This window comes from Chiloscyllium plagiosum, unplaced genomic scaffold (assembly GCF_037043375.1).
Source record: "Chiloscyllium plagiosum isolate Xiang-an unplaced genomic scaffold, Cpla_swu_hap1 HiC_scaffold_23, whole genome shotgun sequence".
NCBI lineage: Eukaryota > Metazoa > Chordata > Chondrichthyes > Orectolobiformes > Hemiscylliidae > Chiloscyllium > Chiloscyllium plagiosum.
In genome coordinates, this window is record NW_028270161.1 from 5,451,172 (window position 1) to 5,465,872 (window position 14,701).

The window sequence follows — 14,701 nt, forward strand, 5'->3', positions numbered from 1 at the left end:
TGTCTGGATCAGAAATTAGCTAGCTGAAAGAAGACAGCGGCTGGTGGTTAATGGGAAATGTTCATCCTGGAGTTCAGTTACGAGTGGTGAACCGCAAGGATCTGTTCTGGGTCCACTGCTGTTAATCATTTTTATAAATGACCTGGATGAGGGTGTACGAGGATTGGTTAGTAAATTACTAAGGTCGATACAGTTGTGGAAACTACCAAAGAATGTTGTCGGTTACAGAGGGACATAGCTAAGCTGCAGAGCTGGACTGAGAGGTGGCAAATGGAGTTTAGTACAGAAAAGTGTGAGTTTATCCACTTTTGAAAGGAGTAACAGGAATGCAGAGTATTGGGCGAATGTAAGATTCTTGGTAGTGTAGATGAGCAGAGAGACCTGTTTCTGTGTATGTAGATCCCTCAAAGTTGCCACCCAGGTTGACAGGGCTGTAAAGATGGCATATGATGTCTCTACTAATAAAAGCTAATACATCAAGTTTTGGAGACATGAGGTCATGCTGCAGCTGTACAAAACTCTGGTGTGGCTGCACCTGGAGTATTGTGTACAGTTCTGGTCACCACATTATAGGAAGAATGAGGAAGCTTTGGAAAGGTTTCAGAAGGCATTTACTAGGATGTTGCCTGGTATAGAGGGAAGGTCTTATGAGGAAAGACTGAGGGACTTGAGGCTGTTTTTGTTAGAGAGAAGGAGGTTGAGAGGTGATTTAATTGAGACATAGAAGATAATCAGGATTAGATCGGGTGGAGAGTGAGAGCCTTTTTCTTTGGATGGTGATGGCTAGCACAGAGGGGCATAGCTTTAAATTGAGAGGTGATAGATACAGGACAGATGTCAGAAGTAGTTTCTTTATTCCGAGTAGTAGGAGCCTGCAACAGTAGTAGACTTGCCAACTTTACGGGCATTTAAATGGTCATTGGATAGATATATGGATGAGAATGGAATAGTGTAGGTGAGATGGGCTTCAGATTGGTTCCACAGGTTGGCGAAACATCAAGGGCCAAAGGGCTTTTACTGTGCTGTAATGTTCAATGTTCTAATTTTCTGCTTTGCAGCTGCTGGCCTTATGCACACCTTCAATGCACATGCAGCCACGGATATTACAGGCTTTGGGATTCTTGGGCATGCTCAGAACCTGGCAAAACAGCAACGAAATGAAGTGTCATTTGTGATCCATAACCTTCCTGTCCTTGCGAAGATGGCAGCAGTGAGCAAAGCATGCGGGAATATGTTTGGATTAATGCATGGCACTTGCCCTGAAACATCAGGTAACTTCTATGAATAGTATTTTGAAAATGGCAACAAGCAGCTTGGTTTTGTGCAGAAATGTAGTACTTGTGTAATTATTGAACATTCAGTGTTCTACCTAAGTCAGTACTGTACTGGAAACTGCTTTTTCTGAGTTGCCTGTCCATTTGAAGGTGCTCACCTTATAATTTGGTTGTTGCTGACTGTCTCCTAATACTTTGTCCATTTAAGCACTCTTTACATTTGAGCTTGAAGCAATGTGAGTGCCTTTCATTTCCAGGGCTTTGCACTTGAGCATAGCACTACCCTCTTTCATGTTTGCGTTTGGCATGCTTCCCAGTTGAAATATCTAAATGGTGAGTGTGTTTAATTAATCTTGTTGAATTGGAAGCACTAGCTTTCGGAGTGCTTCTCCTTCATCAGGTGGTTGATGAAGGAGTAGCGCTCTGAAAGCTAGTGCTTCCAATTAAACCTGTTGGACTATAACCTGGTGTTGTGCTTTTTAAACTTTGTACACACCAGTCCAACACCGGCGTATCCAAAGCAGGAATCTTGACAGTTTCATGATAGCCCCATCAATAATGATTAGGTACTGCGAGCCCCTTTCAATGGCCCTATAATTACATGGGCAGATACTCATTCAGTTTTCGCTGTCACCGTGTTCTGAAGGTTGACTTGTGAAACATTTCTATTTGCAGGAGGCCTTTTGATCTGTCTTCCACGGGAACAAGCAGCTCGGTTTTGTGCAGAAATAAAATCACCAAAATATGGCGAAGGATATCAGGCGTGGATAATTGGGATTGTGGAGAAGGGCAATCGTAGTGCCAGGATCATTGACAAACCACGGATCATCGAAGTAGCTCCAACAATTGCAACACAAAACGTTAATCCAACTCCTGGTGCCACGTCTTAAAAGAAAAAATGCACACAGAAAAGGTGACTTGTTGCAGTTCTGATGCCATCCCAAGCAACTTTGTAAATTTAACTTGTCTGCCTTGTGTTGGCCTTTTGGCAGATCATGCGTGGATATAAAAAAAAAAATCCATTGCCCTGTTTTTCTGTTACATTAACTGAAGATGCACCTAATACTAAGGCAGCTTCTAAGTTGAGAACTTAATATCCAATACTGTTGATTCATTTTGAATCTTTAGACACTTACTGTCTGTGCCGCATAGGCTCTCTCAAAGTGCTTCACATAGAGCACACCTTACCAACAGCAGTGCAGCAGCATTTCATTTGTCTGATCACTATATTAGATGAAAACTACTTGTCAGCAAATTTGTTGCCTTGAAAGCTTTTCAGAAAGAGTTACAGTTGTTATAACGATTAATGGAATGCAGCAGTTTGCATGATTTCATTTGGTCTTTGGTTTGTAATGTTTTTTCACATTGTTAAGATGTATTGTTAGTGTTGACTTGACTCAGTTGATCTGTCTGTAAAAATGAGTAGGTCCTCTGTGCTATATTCGCATGGCCAGCACTTCACTTGGAAAAGAAATGTTTCTTTCCAGTATGGTAAATCTTAAACAATAATGTTATCATGGTATGTTTTCTATTATTTTGTAGCAAACACGTGTTAGTTTACACTGTGGTTCGCTGTTTTATCATGCAGAAAATGTTACAGACCAAACGAAAGGCTACTGTAAAATACTCTAAGATTGAAGCTCAGAATGAACTACACTATGACTTTTTAAAAATATAATAATCAATTATGTTGACATTATGTGCTGTGGTTATTAGTGTTTAATACATTTTATATTTTGTAAAGTGATATCTGCATCTGCTTTTCTATAAATACAAATAATCTTTAGCATAATGCTGCTTAGCTTTTATTTTTAATTATACTCTCTCAATTCTCGACTAGTCTGTTTTAATGTGATTTATATCGCCAATGTCACATCTTAAGTTTAACATAATAGTCTAATGAATATTTGAAATGATTCCTCCTTTCCGCACAGTTCCTGTCAGCATCCACCTTGTTGTATGTTATTTTGTTAGTAAACACATGCCTTTGTTCTGATTTCGTATCTGTTAAAAGTGTATAAAGTTTTTTTTAGGATTTTGCTTCTTGGGGTCTTTTTCCTGCTTTCTCCACCTTTTCTTTTAATCTCCCCAATGCCCCCCGCCCCTACTCCTTCCTGATAGTTTTCACATAGCACAATAACCCTGTTCATTAAATCGGAAATTTGTTGAAATTGTTGTTGATTTCATTTTTCCCATTTCCGACTACTCCTGCATTGTTATTTTGCTTAATTTGTTCTTAAGGTGGTTTTCAGTGGTGCAGTGAGATAAAATAACTGTGACTTAGGGCTGATTCAGAATTCCACATGCAGCTTTTTGACCATAGGAGTTTGTTTGTTCTAATGTGCGCTAACTTCATAGCGAAGTACATATTGTGTCTGTGTTTGTGCATCTGTGTTTGAGAACTTGGGCGCTTAAGGAATTGCATATTTTAATTTGTTTTAAATAGTTCTCTTCAAATAGAAAGGTATTGCTGTCTCTGACATTGTGAAAAACTTCAGTTACTATCTTATCAGGTCAACTGAAAGGTGTGTTTATAATAGTGCAAGTTTATTCCATCTGTTTACAAAACTATTGCTTTTTCTCAAAGAAATAGTTTGCCTTCTGATCGCAACAATAGGTACCCATTCAGGACTTTTAACGAGTCATAATGGATAAACTACTAGCAGAACAAATTATTTAACAGCCAAATGGAAAAGAACTGTTGGAGGATAAACGCATGACAAATGTGTGAATCAAGTTCTTTACTTTTGTGCATGAGGTGTTGACAAATTTAGTTTATTTGGCAACCTTTGCACCTTTCTCGCATTTTCAGGTCAATTATACTTGAGAAGACCCACATGGTGGATGACAAGTGTTTCCAGTGATTTTCATTTTTATTTTATGTTACTGAGTAGCAGTGTCAAATGACGCTGAACCATGATTGTGGGACAGACAGTTTGTTTTTTCTCCATTTGGTACGATGCTAACATTTCAGGTATAAACCCTAACTTGAATGTTTGTTTGTTTTTTTCTCATTTCTCCACAGATTCTACCTTACCTGTTGTTTCCAACAATTTAAATTTTTATTTCCAATTTCCAGCATCTGTGATATTCTGCTTTTAAGGAATGATGTTCTGCCTTCTAGCATAACCCACTTAATGACTTAATCATGATATCAGATCTGTTGGGAATTAGTTAAATTTTTCTGAATCATTGTGTTGACTTTATTCGTGATTTACTTTTTAAAAACCTGTGCATTAACAGAACTGTTGTCTTATTCTGGTTAACTTTTCATGAGTTAGAACTGTTTTCAAATTTTACATTTTTTATTGCTTATTTTTCTCAAGTGCCAGTTGCGACTTCCCTGGTACCACTTAATGTCTTTCAGCTCACCAACTTATTCAAGAAATTTAACTTTGTTTTTTTGCAGTTGCGGTGGCCAAATCTATTGAATATCTGTGATTTAAGCCTGACATCTAAAGCAGCATTTCAGTAAACTCAAGGAATGAAATGATCACTACCATGCATTTTTAAAGTAAATGTGCAAAGAAGTTGGTATGGCTCTTCTTTATTGAGATCTTCAAAGATAGTTGAGAACTGCAATAGACTGAGTACTGTCTCATTTGTTTAGCTTTTAAAGGAGAGAATCATGAACCTGGGAATTGTAAAGACCGTTTGCCTTAACATCAGTGCTGGGGGAAAATGCCCAAGAGTATTCTAGAGAATGCTATACATGTTTGTCTAAATCTTGTAAAGGCTGTAAGAAAGAGTTGTTGATAATGTTTGATTTATAAAATGGCTGTGCCTTAGATATCTTAAATTCTGGATAGCTTTTTTGAAAAGGGTAATTCAGTGGATGTTCCATTGTATAATTTTTGCTTACTATTAATACTGCAGTGGAAAAAAAGTTCTCTTTTTATTTTGGAAAAAACAATTGAGTCGCCTTTTTAAAGCTTCTCAAATAGAATTTGAGAAGGGTAATCTAGTGGATACAAATCTACTTATTTTCTGAAACCAGGTAAAGTTCTAACAGTAAAAGTAATCTACAGATAGCATTAAGACTGAATTCTACCTCCTGTTTGAAGAGAACCACACTTAAAGTGGATGATCCAGAAGCCATCTAGTGGCAATTAATCTGTACCATCTGGATGTAAGCATCAATTGAGAATAAATACTCAATCATCTCTAGACATTTGTTCCAATTTACAAATAAGTTGGCCTCTTTTTAGAAGCTTAGAACCAGCTGGATTAAAGATTGCAGCAACCTGCATAGGAGTTCTGACAGGCCAAATGTTAAAAAGGTTTTTTGTCTGAAATAAGCTGCTTTATGGACCAGTATTTTGTTGAAAACTTTGAAAAACCAAATGCTGGTAGTTTGCTCCATGTTGAGCTTCAAGCACCTTTGTAAATCAAGAGACCAAATAAAGAGTGAAAAAGATTGTACTTATCACTAATTCTGATCTGAAATAAAATCTGAAAATTGTGGTCACAAATGCAGGTGTATGATCATAATTTAGCTTTTTAACTCCTGCTTGCTGCCATTTTAATGCTCTTAAGCTTGACACACCACAGCAGTCACATGAGAGAAATTCATTTTTAGGTATCCGATCGATCGCAGTTTTCCACTAACCATCTTGTAAATGGGCAATACATCCAACATTTGATGTGTCTTAAACTCAGCAATATTCTTCACCAACCTATTTATTTCATTCAAAGGAATGATTTTCTCAGCAACAGATCTGAAAATACTGTTACAGAAATATTGTTCCTGGCAAAGTCCCCATGGCTTTGTAGTCTCCAAGATAAATGATAAGTCTTAACTCATTTATGATCCAAGGAATTTGTACTTTTGTGTTGACGGAATGTATGACAACACTGTTGCAACAGAGTTCAGCATGCTTTGTTTAAATTCTGCATTTGTTGATACCTTCCTACTAATAGATACGTAAATATGAGATTTTCACAGCTTGAGGAAAAACTGTACTTGCTGGAAATGTGAAAGCTGAGAGGTTAAATTAGTAGAGTGGGACCCCTCACTAGGGAGGAAGAATTAGATGCTGGATATGATGGTCAGTCAGATTTTCAGGCTACTCCAGGAGTCCACTCCGCTGTGGGCACTGGTGAGGCTGCAGATCGGCCCACTCAGAAAGCCTAGTGAGATTCTGGATCAAGTGGAGTTGACAAGTTGTGTGAATAGGAAGAAAGTAGGCTATTTCATTTGGGAGGGAAATTTCCCCCAATAGGCTAAGAGCACCTTCCAAAGATGGTACTTGCTGCCATTTTAAAAATGGGCTACCTACTCCCACACAATTACCCAGGCCAATCATTAGATGTTTTTAATCTACCTGTTCAGACATGTGACATGTCTGGTACAAGTGGAATTTGAAGACCTTTGTAGCTTAAAGAGCACTCCAGGTCAATCTGATATAGTATAATGGTTTGGGCAGAGTATGTTTATAAAAAGGTCAATTGATCCTTCATTATTTAGATTCACTAGTTGGACTCCAATGTTAATACCCAGCCAATTTTGAGCTGACGGGAGGATAGCAAGCTGACTGGTCTTCCAACCTATTTATATTCAGCATGCCACCTTGCTGTAAAAATACCAACATGGTTATGTAATATAAAATCCACAAATTGAAATCCCACCATTGCTGCTTGTAAATTAAATTTAAAAATCTCTCAACACCAGGTTATAATCCACCAGATTTATTTGAAAGTACAAGCTTTTGGAGCATTGCTCCTTCAGGTAGCTGGTGGAGCAGGTGCGTAAGATACAGAATTACAAGTAAAAGATCAAAGTATTATACAACTGATGCAATGTATTAGATAAAGATAGATGGCTGTTAAATCTTTAACACTTAGAATGGGAGTGCAGGTTTCGATCGATATGTAAATCCCAGAATTTCTTTCAAGTCACAGCCCCGAGATAACTTAAGGTCTCATGCCATCTTCCACGTGCACGGCAGATACTGATGTGACTTGGTCAACATTTGTCTATTTCATACACTGCAGACAAGGATGCCCCGAGACATGATATATTGGCAAAACCATGCACACGCTACAACAATGGATGAATGGGCATTGCCTAACAATCTCCAGACAGGGATGTTCACTCCCAGTTGGGGAACACTTCAGTGGTCAAGGACGTTTGGCCTCCGATCTTCAGGTGAATGTCCTCCAAGGCAGAATTCGAGGGTCGCAGGTAGATAGAATAGTGAAGAAGGCGTTTGGTATGCTTTCCTTAATTGGTCAGAGGATTGAGTACAGGAGTTGGCAGGTCATGTTGTGGCTGTACAAGACATTGGTTAGGCCACTGTTGGAATATTACGTGCAATTCTAGTCTCCTTCCTATAGGAAAGATGTTCTGAAACTTGAAAGGGTTCAGAAAAGATTTACAAGGATGTTGCCAGGGTTGGAGGATTTGAGCTACAGGGAGAGACTGAACAGGCTGGGGCTGTTCTCCCTGGGGCGTCGGAGGCTGAGGGGTGACCTTATAGAGGTTTACAAAATTATGAGGGGCACGGATAGGGTAAATAGGCAAGGTCTTTTCCCTGGGGTGGGGGAGTCCAGAACTAGAGGGCATAGGTTCAGGGTGAGAGGGGAAAGGTATAAAAGAGACCTACGGGGCAACTTTTTCACACCGAGGGTGGTACCTGTATGGAATGAGCTGCCAGAGGAAGTAGTGGAGGCTGGTACAATTGCAACATTTAAGAGGCATTTGGATGGGTATATGAATAGGAAGGGTTTGGAGGGATATGGGCTGGGTGCTGGCAGGTGAAACTAGATTGGGTTGGGATATCTGGTCGGTATGGATGAGTTGGACTGAAGGGTCTGTTTTCATGCTGTACATCTCTCTGACTCTATACGCAACTACACAGAATTGCCGAGCAGAGGTTGATAGCCAAGTTCGGTACCCATGAGAGCAGCTTCAACCAGGATCTTGGGTTCATGTCACAGTGCAGATGACCCCACTACTCTATACACACTTACTTTCTCACAAGCAAACATACACACAAAGACACACACAAACACAATCAAAGACCCTCAGATAAATGCTGTCTTTCATATGCATATGCACACCCTGTCATAGGCATATCACACTTGCGAGCACTATCAAGCATGCACACACGCACGCACCCACCCACATAAGTCTATGGGGTGAATTTGCATTTCCAGATTCTATTTTGTTCAAAAAACACAATCTGTCGGCAGTCAATGTGATATTTTATGAATTCCTACTTTAGAAATAAAACCAGTCTGACTCCAGTTTGGGATATAGACAGACTCTAACTTCACAGCTTTAATGCATTGTCTCCGCTGCAATGTCACTTTTTTTTAAAACCCGAAGTTATCAGTGGGTTTATCTCAGAGCTGTAGTTTGAAATAAATTCTGGGATTTACATATTAACACCTGCATTCCTATTCTAAGTGCTTTAAAAATCAACAGCCATCAAAGTTTGTTGAAAATATTGCATCAGTTATATGGCACTTCTGATCTTTTACTTATTAAATTCTGTGTACCTGCTCAACAAAGGAGCAGCCTTCCAAAAGCTTGTACTTTTAAATAAACCTTTGTGTGATTTTTAACTTTGTCCGATACCAGCACCTCCAAATCATAAATGAAGTTTGGTTAATTAAATCTTTTTTTTTAAAAGTCCTGACACAAAGCTATTATTCTAATGAAAGATTTTTTGAAATATTAAGTCTGCCTGACTTGCAGCGTTTTTTTTGTTCTTTCAGATTTTCAGCACCTACAGAAATTTAGTTTTACTTTTGAAGGATTGTTGTAAATGTCCTTTAGGAAAAGATAGTGGTCATCTGAACTAAGTCTAACCTTTATTTGACTCCAGATCTAAGTGACTGTAATCTGCCAAGCAATCAACAAAGGCAGCTAAACACTTGCTCTTCGTGAGCAATTAGGCATGACCTTAACAGCAATGTGTATACCCCTAATTGAATATATTTTTTAAGAAAATTAGCAGATCTGATGCTATTCAGCAAAGAATGTTGAAGTGAACAGATTAGCTGGGGCAAATGGCTATGAAGAGTAAAGGGAATTTCCTGGAATTTCACCGTGATTACATCTAAATTAAATTGTAATTAAAATTAAAACCGGTTTGTCAAGTGCAGAGGCTACTGGAAAGTTGGAATGAGAAGAGGAGGGAGTCTCAGGTTAAGGAAGGACTGACCGGTAAAAATGCATGAAGGATAACCCAAGATTCCTGCAGCTGTGAAATGAACGTAGTGCAACACTGACATTTTAAAAGCTGAACTGAGAAACATGTCATATTAAGCATCAGCTGTGAGATGTGTTTTAGTTAACAGCAAATTAAATGGCAGCCAATAACAGCATGTGCAGTAGTGACATTACACTACTGAAGCAGCTAATAATTTGACACCTATACACTTTTGAAAAGGCTGAAAGATAGAAACATAGAAGGTGGGAGTAGGCCACTTGGCCCCTCAAACGTGTTTTGCTATTCAATACGATCATGGCTGATCGCTGCGCTCAATACCCTATTGTGCAGATTAGAGTGGTGCTGGAAAAGCACAGCAAGTCAGGCAGCATCCGAGTAGGAAGAAAATCGACGTTTCAGGCAAAAGCTTTTCCAGCTTTCCAATACCACTGATCTAAACTCTGGTTTACAGCATCTGCAGTCCTCCCTTTTGCCTACCCTATTGTACACCCCCACCCCCATCCATTTAGTCACAACAGCCTTATCTATCTCCTCGAAGACACAATGTTTTGGCCTTAACCACTCTTTGTGGTAGTGAATTCTCCAGCTCATGATTCTGTGGGAGAAGAAATTTCTCCACCTCATCCTAGAACGTTTACCCCTTTATCCTTTAAACTATGACCCCTAGTTTTGGACCTTCGCACCATCAGGAACATGCTCCCTGCATCTAACCTCTCTAGTCCTGTTAGAATATTATAACATTTTCCTAAACTCCAATGAATACAATCCTAACTGATTCAACCTTTCTTCATTTGTCAGTCCTATGAGAGTCATAGAGATGTACAGCAAGGAAACAGACCCTTCGATTCAACCTATCCAGGCCAGCTATCCCAACCGAATCTAATCCCATCTGCTAGCACCCAGCCCATATCCCAGGGAAAACAGCCCCAGCATGTTCAGCCTCTCCCCATAGATCAAATCCTCCAACCCTAGCAACATCCTTCCAAGTTTCACAACATCTTTCTGATTGGAAGGAGACCAGAATTGCACGCAATATTCCAACAGTGTCCTAATCAATGTCCTGTACAGCCGCAACATGACCTCTCAACTCCTGTACTCAATCCTCTGACCAATAAAAGAAAGCATACCAAACACCGCCTTCACTATCCTATCTACCTGCGACTCCACTTTCAAGCAGCTATGAACTTGTACTCCAAGGTCTCTTTGTTCAGCAACACTCTCTAAGACCTTACCATTAAGTGTGTAAAACCTGCTAAGATTTGCTTTCCCAAAATGCAGCACCTGACATTTATCTGAATTAAACTCCATTTGTCACTTCTCTGCCCATTGGACCATCTGATCAAGATCCTGTTGTAATCTGAGGTAACCTCCTTCGCTGTCCACTATACCTCCAATTTTGACATCATCTGCAATCTTACTAACTATACCTCTTATGCTCGCGTCCAATCATTTATATCAATGACAAAAAGTAGAGGACCCAGCACTAATCCTTGTGGCACTCCACTGGTCACAGACCTCCAATCTGAAAAACAACCCTCCACCACCACCCGCTGTCTTCTACCTTTGAGCCAGTTCTGCATCCAGTCCAGGAATCAATCTGGGAAACCTTTGCTGTACTGCCTGTATAGCAAGAACATCCTTTGATAAGGAGACCAAAATTGCACACAATACTCCAGATGTGGCCTAACCAGTGATTTGTATAATTGCAGCAAGACATCCTTGTTCCGGTACTTGAATCCTCCCACTATGAAGGCCAACATATAGTTTGCCTTCTTTACTGCCTGCTGCACCTGCATGCTTGCTTTTAGCAACTGTGCAAGGGCACACTCATTGAACATTTCCATCTTTCAATTTACAGCCATTCAAATCATAGTCTGCTTTTCTATCATAGCTATCAAAAGCGGATCACCTCACATCTATCAACATTATATACACAACAGCCGTGCATCTCTCACCCAGCCTGTCCAACTCGTGCTGTGTCATCATAGCCCACCCTATCAATCAGCCTTGTGTCATCTCAAATTTTCAGAGGTTACATTTAGTTCCCTCATCTAAATTATTAACATATTGCAAATAGCTGGGGTCCTAGTACTGTTTCCTGTGAAACCCCACCAGTCACTGCCTGCCATTCAGAAAAACACCCATTTATTTTTAATCTTTGCTTTCTGTTTGCGAGGACAGGATTGCATCCTTACATCCTTTAAAGAATTGCCATAGATTCATCAAGCACAATTTCCCATTTGTAAATGCATGCTGAGTGTCTGCTTTACTGCAGTTTTTGAAATGCACTGCTATAAAATCCTTGTTAAGGAGTCTAGAGTCTTTCCTACTACCGATATCCGACTCCCTGGCCTGTAATTCCCTGTTTTCTCTTCCCTTTTTAAATAGTGGAGTTACGTTATCCACCCTCTAATCTATCAGAAGTGTTTCAGAGTTTAAAGAGTCTTGGAAGATGACCACCAATGCATCCATTATTTCTGTGGCCACTTCCTTACGTACTCTGGAATATGGATTATCAGGATCTGGGGATTTCTCAGCCTTTAGTCTCACCAATTTCTCAAACATCTTTTCTCTGCAAATGCAGATTTGCTTCAGTTTCTCTTCACTGAACCCTGTGTTCTACATCTGGTACATTATTTGTGTCCTTTGTGAAAACAAGCAAAGTATGAATTTAGTTCATTAGCCATTTCTTTGTTCATTATATTCATTATTTTTGATTAAGGGAAATACATTAGTTTCCACCAATCTTTTTCTCTTTAAATACTTGTGAGAACTTACTATAAAAGTTGTTATGTTCTCTGCAAACTATTTTCCCATCTTGATCAATCCCTTGGTTCTCCTTTAACTTTTAAACTTCCCACTGCTCAGGTCTATTGTTTTTTTTGTCAAATTCTGTGACTTTATAAAAATTATTTGAATCTAAGACTATCTCTAACTTTCCTCCTCAGCTATGGCTTGGTCACTGTTTTCTTTGTACTGTTGCGCCAGGCAGGAATAAAAATTTTTGTAGTTCACCCATTCAGTGTTTGAATATTTGTTATTGCCTATCCATTACCGTTCCTTTCAGTACCATCTCCCAATCCATCCAAACTGTCTCATGCCTTATACCATCATAGTTTCCCATATCAAAATTCAATCCTAGTCTCAGAAACAAATATTTCACCATAGGTACAGGTGATTCTTTACAACATGCATTTCTGATTTTGTGTTTTAATTCCATTTCCTCCAGCAATGTTACAGCTTGGTGGTCTATATACCACTCTTGCTAATTTTTTTGCCTCTTGATATATCTCAATTCTACCGTCTCACGTGCTATGTTGTCTGAGCTTGTGTTAGAAGATAATTTCTGGGATCCATAATTCCTGGTCAAGGTTAAGCATTGCAACCTATTAAACAGGGAGCCCACCCATGTTAATAGAACCTTGAAGCCCAAGGTTGGCATAAATTAGATTGTAGAGGTGACAGTAGGATGGAGTTTGACCAACCATGACAAACAAGCGTAGTAATATTACAGAAAGAGGAGGGGCCAAGGTGGAAGGAAGTGAAATATGTACAAGTGATTAATGGATTATATGAGAGGAACAGTTGGTGAGAAACATAGAAAAACTAGACACGAAACAATTAAAGATCGGAGTGGACAAAGGCACAATCAACAGGAAACAACAAAGTTGAATTTCTTTAAAAATCGAGAGCATTAAACGTTATTTACTAATAAGTAGAATGGTTTTCTGGAAAGGTTTGTCCTTCTTCCTAACCTATTCCATTCCCCTCCCCCGCAAGTCAACACATTTAACCAGCAAGAAAGTTATATTGATGCACATAAGGTTTTGCTTTGGACCAGTTCTATTCACAACACTTTTTGGGAAGTATGTAGAGATTCCTTAGAGAGTGCAGGGGGATTTATTAGAAAACTTGGGTTGCAAAGTCTGGTGTTGTTTTGGTACAAAGGCAATTGAGATTTGATATGAGGTGAACAATATTGCAACAGTTGTAGATAACGTAGATAAGCAATACCCTTTCCCATTAGCTGTTTCTACTGAGGACCAGGTTATACAGATTTATGATCAAGAGATCCAGGAGGAAGAACCTTTATACACAGTAAGCGGCCTGGTGCATCAGTGGTTAGCACTGCTGCCTCACAGCACCAGGGTCCCAGGTTCAATTCCAGCCTCTGGCGACTGTCTGTGTGGAGTTTGCACGTCGCCCCTGTGGGTACCCTCCAGGTGCTCTGGTTTCCTCCCATGATCCAAAAATGTTCAGATCAGGTGAATTGATTGTGCTAAATTGCCCATAGTGTTAGGTGCCATTAGTCAGAGGGAGATGGGTTGGGGTGGGTTACTCTTCAGAGGGTAGGTATGGACTGGTTGGGCTGAAGGACCTGTTTCCACACTCTAGGAAATCTAAATCTAAGTGGTAATGACTTGGAACCTGCTGCCCAAGAGAGTGATGAGTGTGCAAATAATAATTTTAAAAGGAAATTAGATGTGCTCTTGAAGGAAATAAACTTGCAGGGTTATAGAAACCAAGTTGGGGAGTGGGACAATTGTCTTGTTCCATGGGGAGTCCACAAAAAAATTGAAAGGCCTCTTGTGGTGCAAATGACTATACAAAACAACATAGCTGATCTGGAAGATATTGGTGTACTCTACTAATTGAACACACATTGTTTTATGGAAAAGAGACTATGCAGTTCAATTGTGTGGATGTTTGAAATTAACTTGTACAGCCAAAAGAAATGGGCTTCTGTTTATTTAGCATCTCCCACTGTGCATCATAGCCAATGAAGTATTTTAGCACTGTAGTTACTGTTGTAGGGAATGTGGCAGCTGATGTGTCAACAGCAAAATACTGCAAGCAACAGAGCAATGATGACCAGATAAAGTGAGGGATCAATTTTGCCCAGAATGTTGGTTTTTGCTATTCTTCAAAATATATCCACTTGAGGGAATATACGCACCTCAGTGTAACATTTAATCTGAAAGATTTTACCTTCAGCTGTGCAGCATTTGCCAGAACTGCAAGGGAGTGTCGACCTAGAATCGGTGCTTTTGTGTCTGGAGTGAAACTTGAACCCTTACCTTTCTGAATCGAAGCCACCACCAAATGTTTGCATACGAGTTAAATACTTACATACACTATCTCTGCTGAAAATCGTGTGAGTTAACTCCGTTTGTAGAGATGGGAATTATCGGTGCACGTACTGAGATTTTCTGTAGTATTTCATGGTCTATTTAAATTTATGTTCAT

The 14,701-nt window shown here is 39.5% G+C and overlaps 1 protein-coding gene across 2 annotated transcripts in view; it reads left to right on the forward strand.

Moving 5' to 3' along the window:
* Positions 1 to 5,765, forward strand: part of sephs1 (selenophosphate synthetase 1) — a 59,490-nt gene extending 53,725 nt beyond the window's left edge. Inside the window, exons 8-10 of one of the 2 annotated variants that reach the window (XM_087999338.1) lie at positions 1,059 to 1,271; positions 1,950 to 2,187; positions 4,684 to 5,765. In XM_087999338.1, coding sequence (XP_087855464.1) covers positions 1,059 to 1,271; positions 1,950 to 2,164 — 428 coding nt within the window. In that variant the 3' untranslated portion in view covers positions 2,165 to 2,187; positions 4,684 to 5,765. Of the gene's footprint in view, positions 1 to 1,058; positions 1,272 to 1,949; positions 3,067 to 4,683 lie in introns of those variants that run through there. The other variant, XM_043714177.2, reaches the window with a different exon arrangement.
* The last annotated feature ends 8,936 nt before the right edge of the window (positions 5,766 to 14,701 follow it).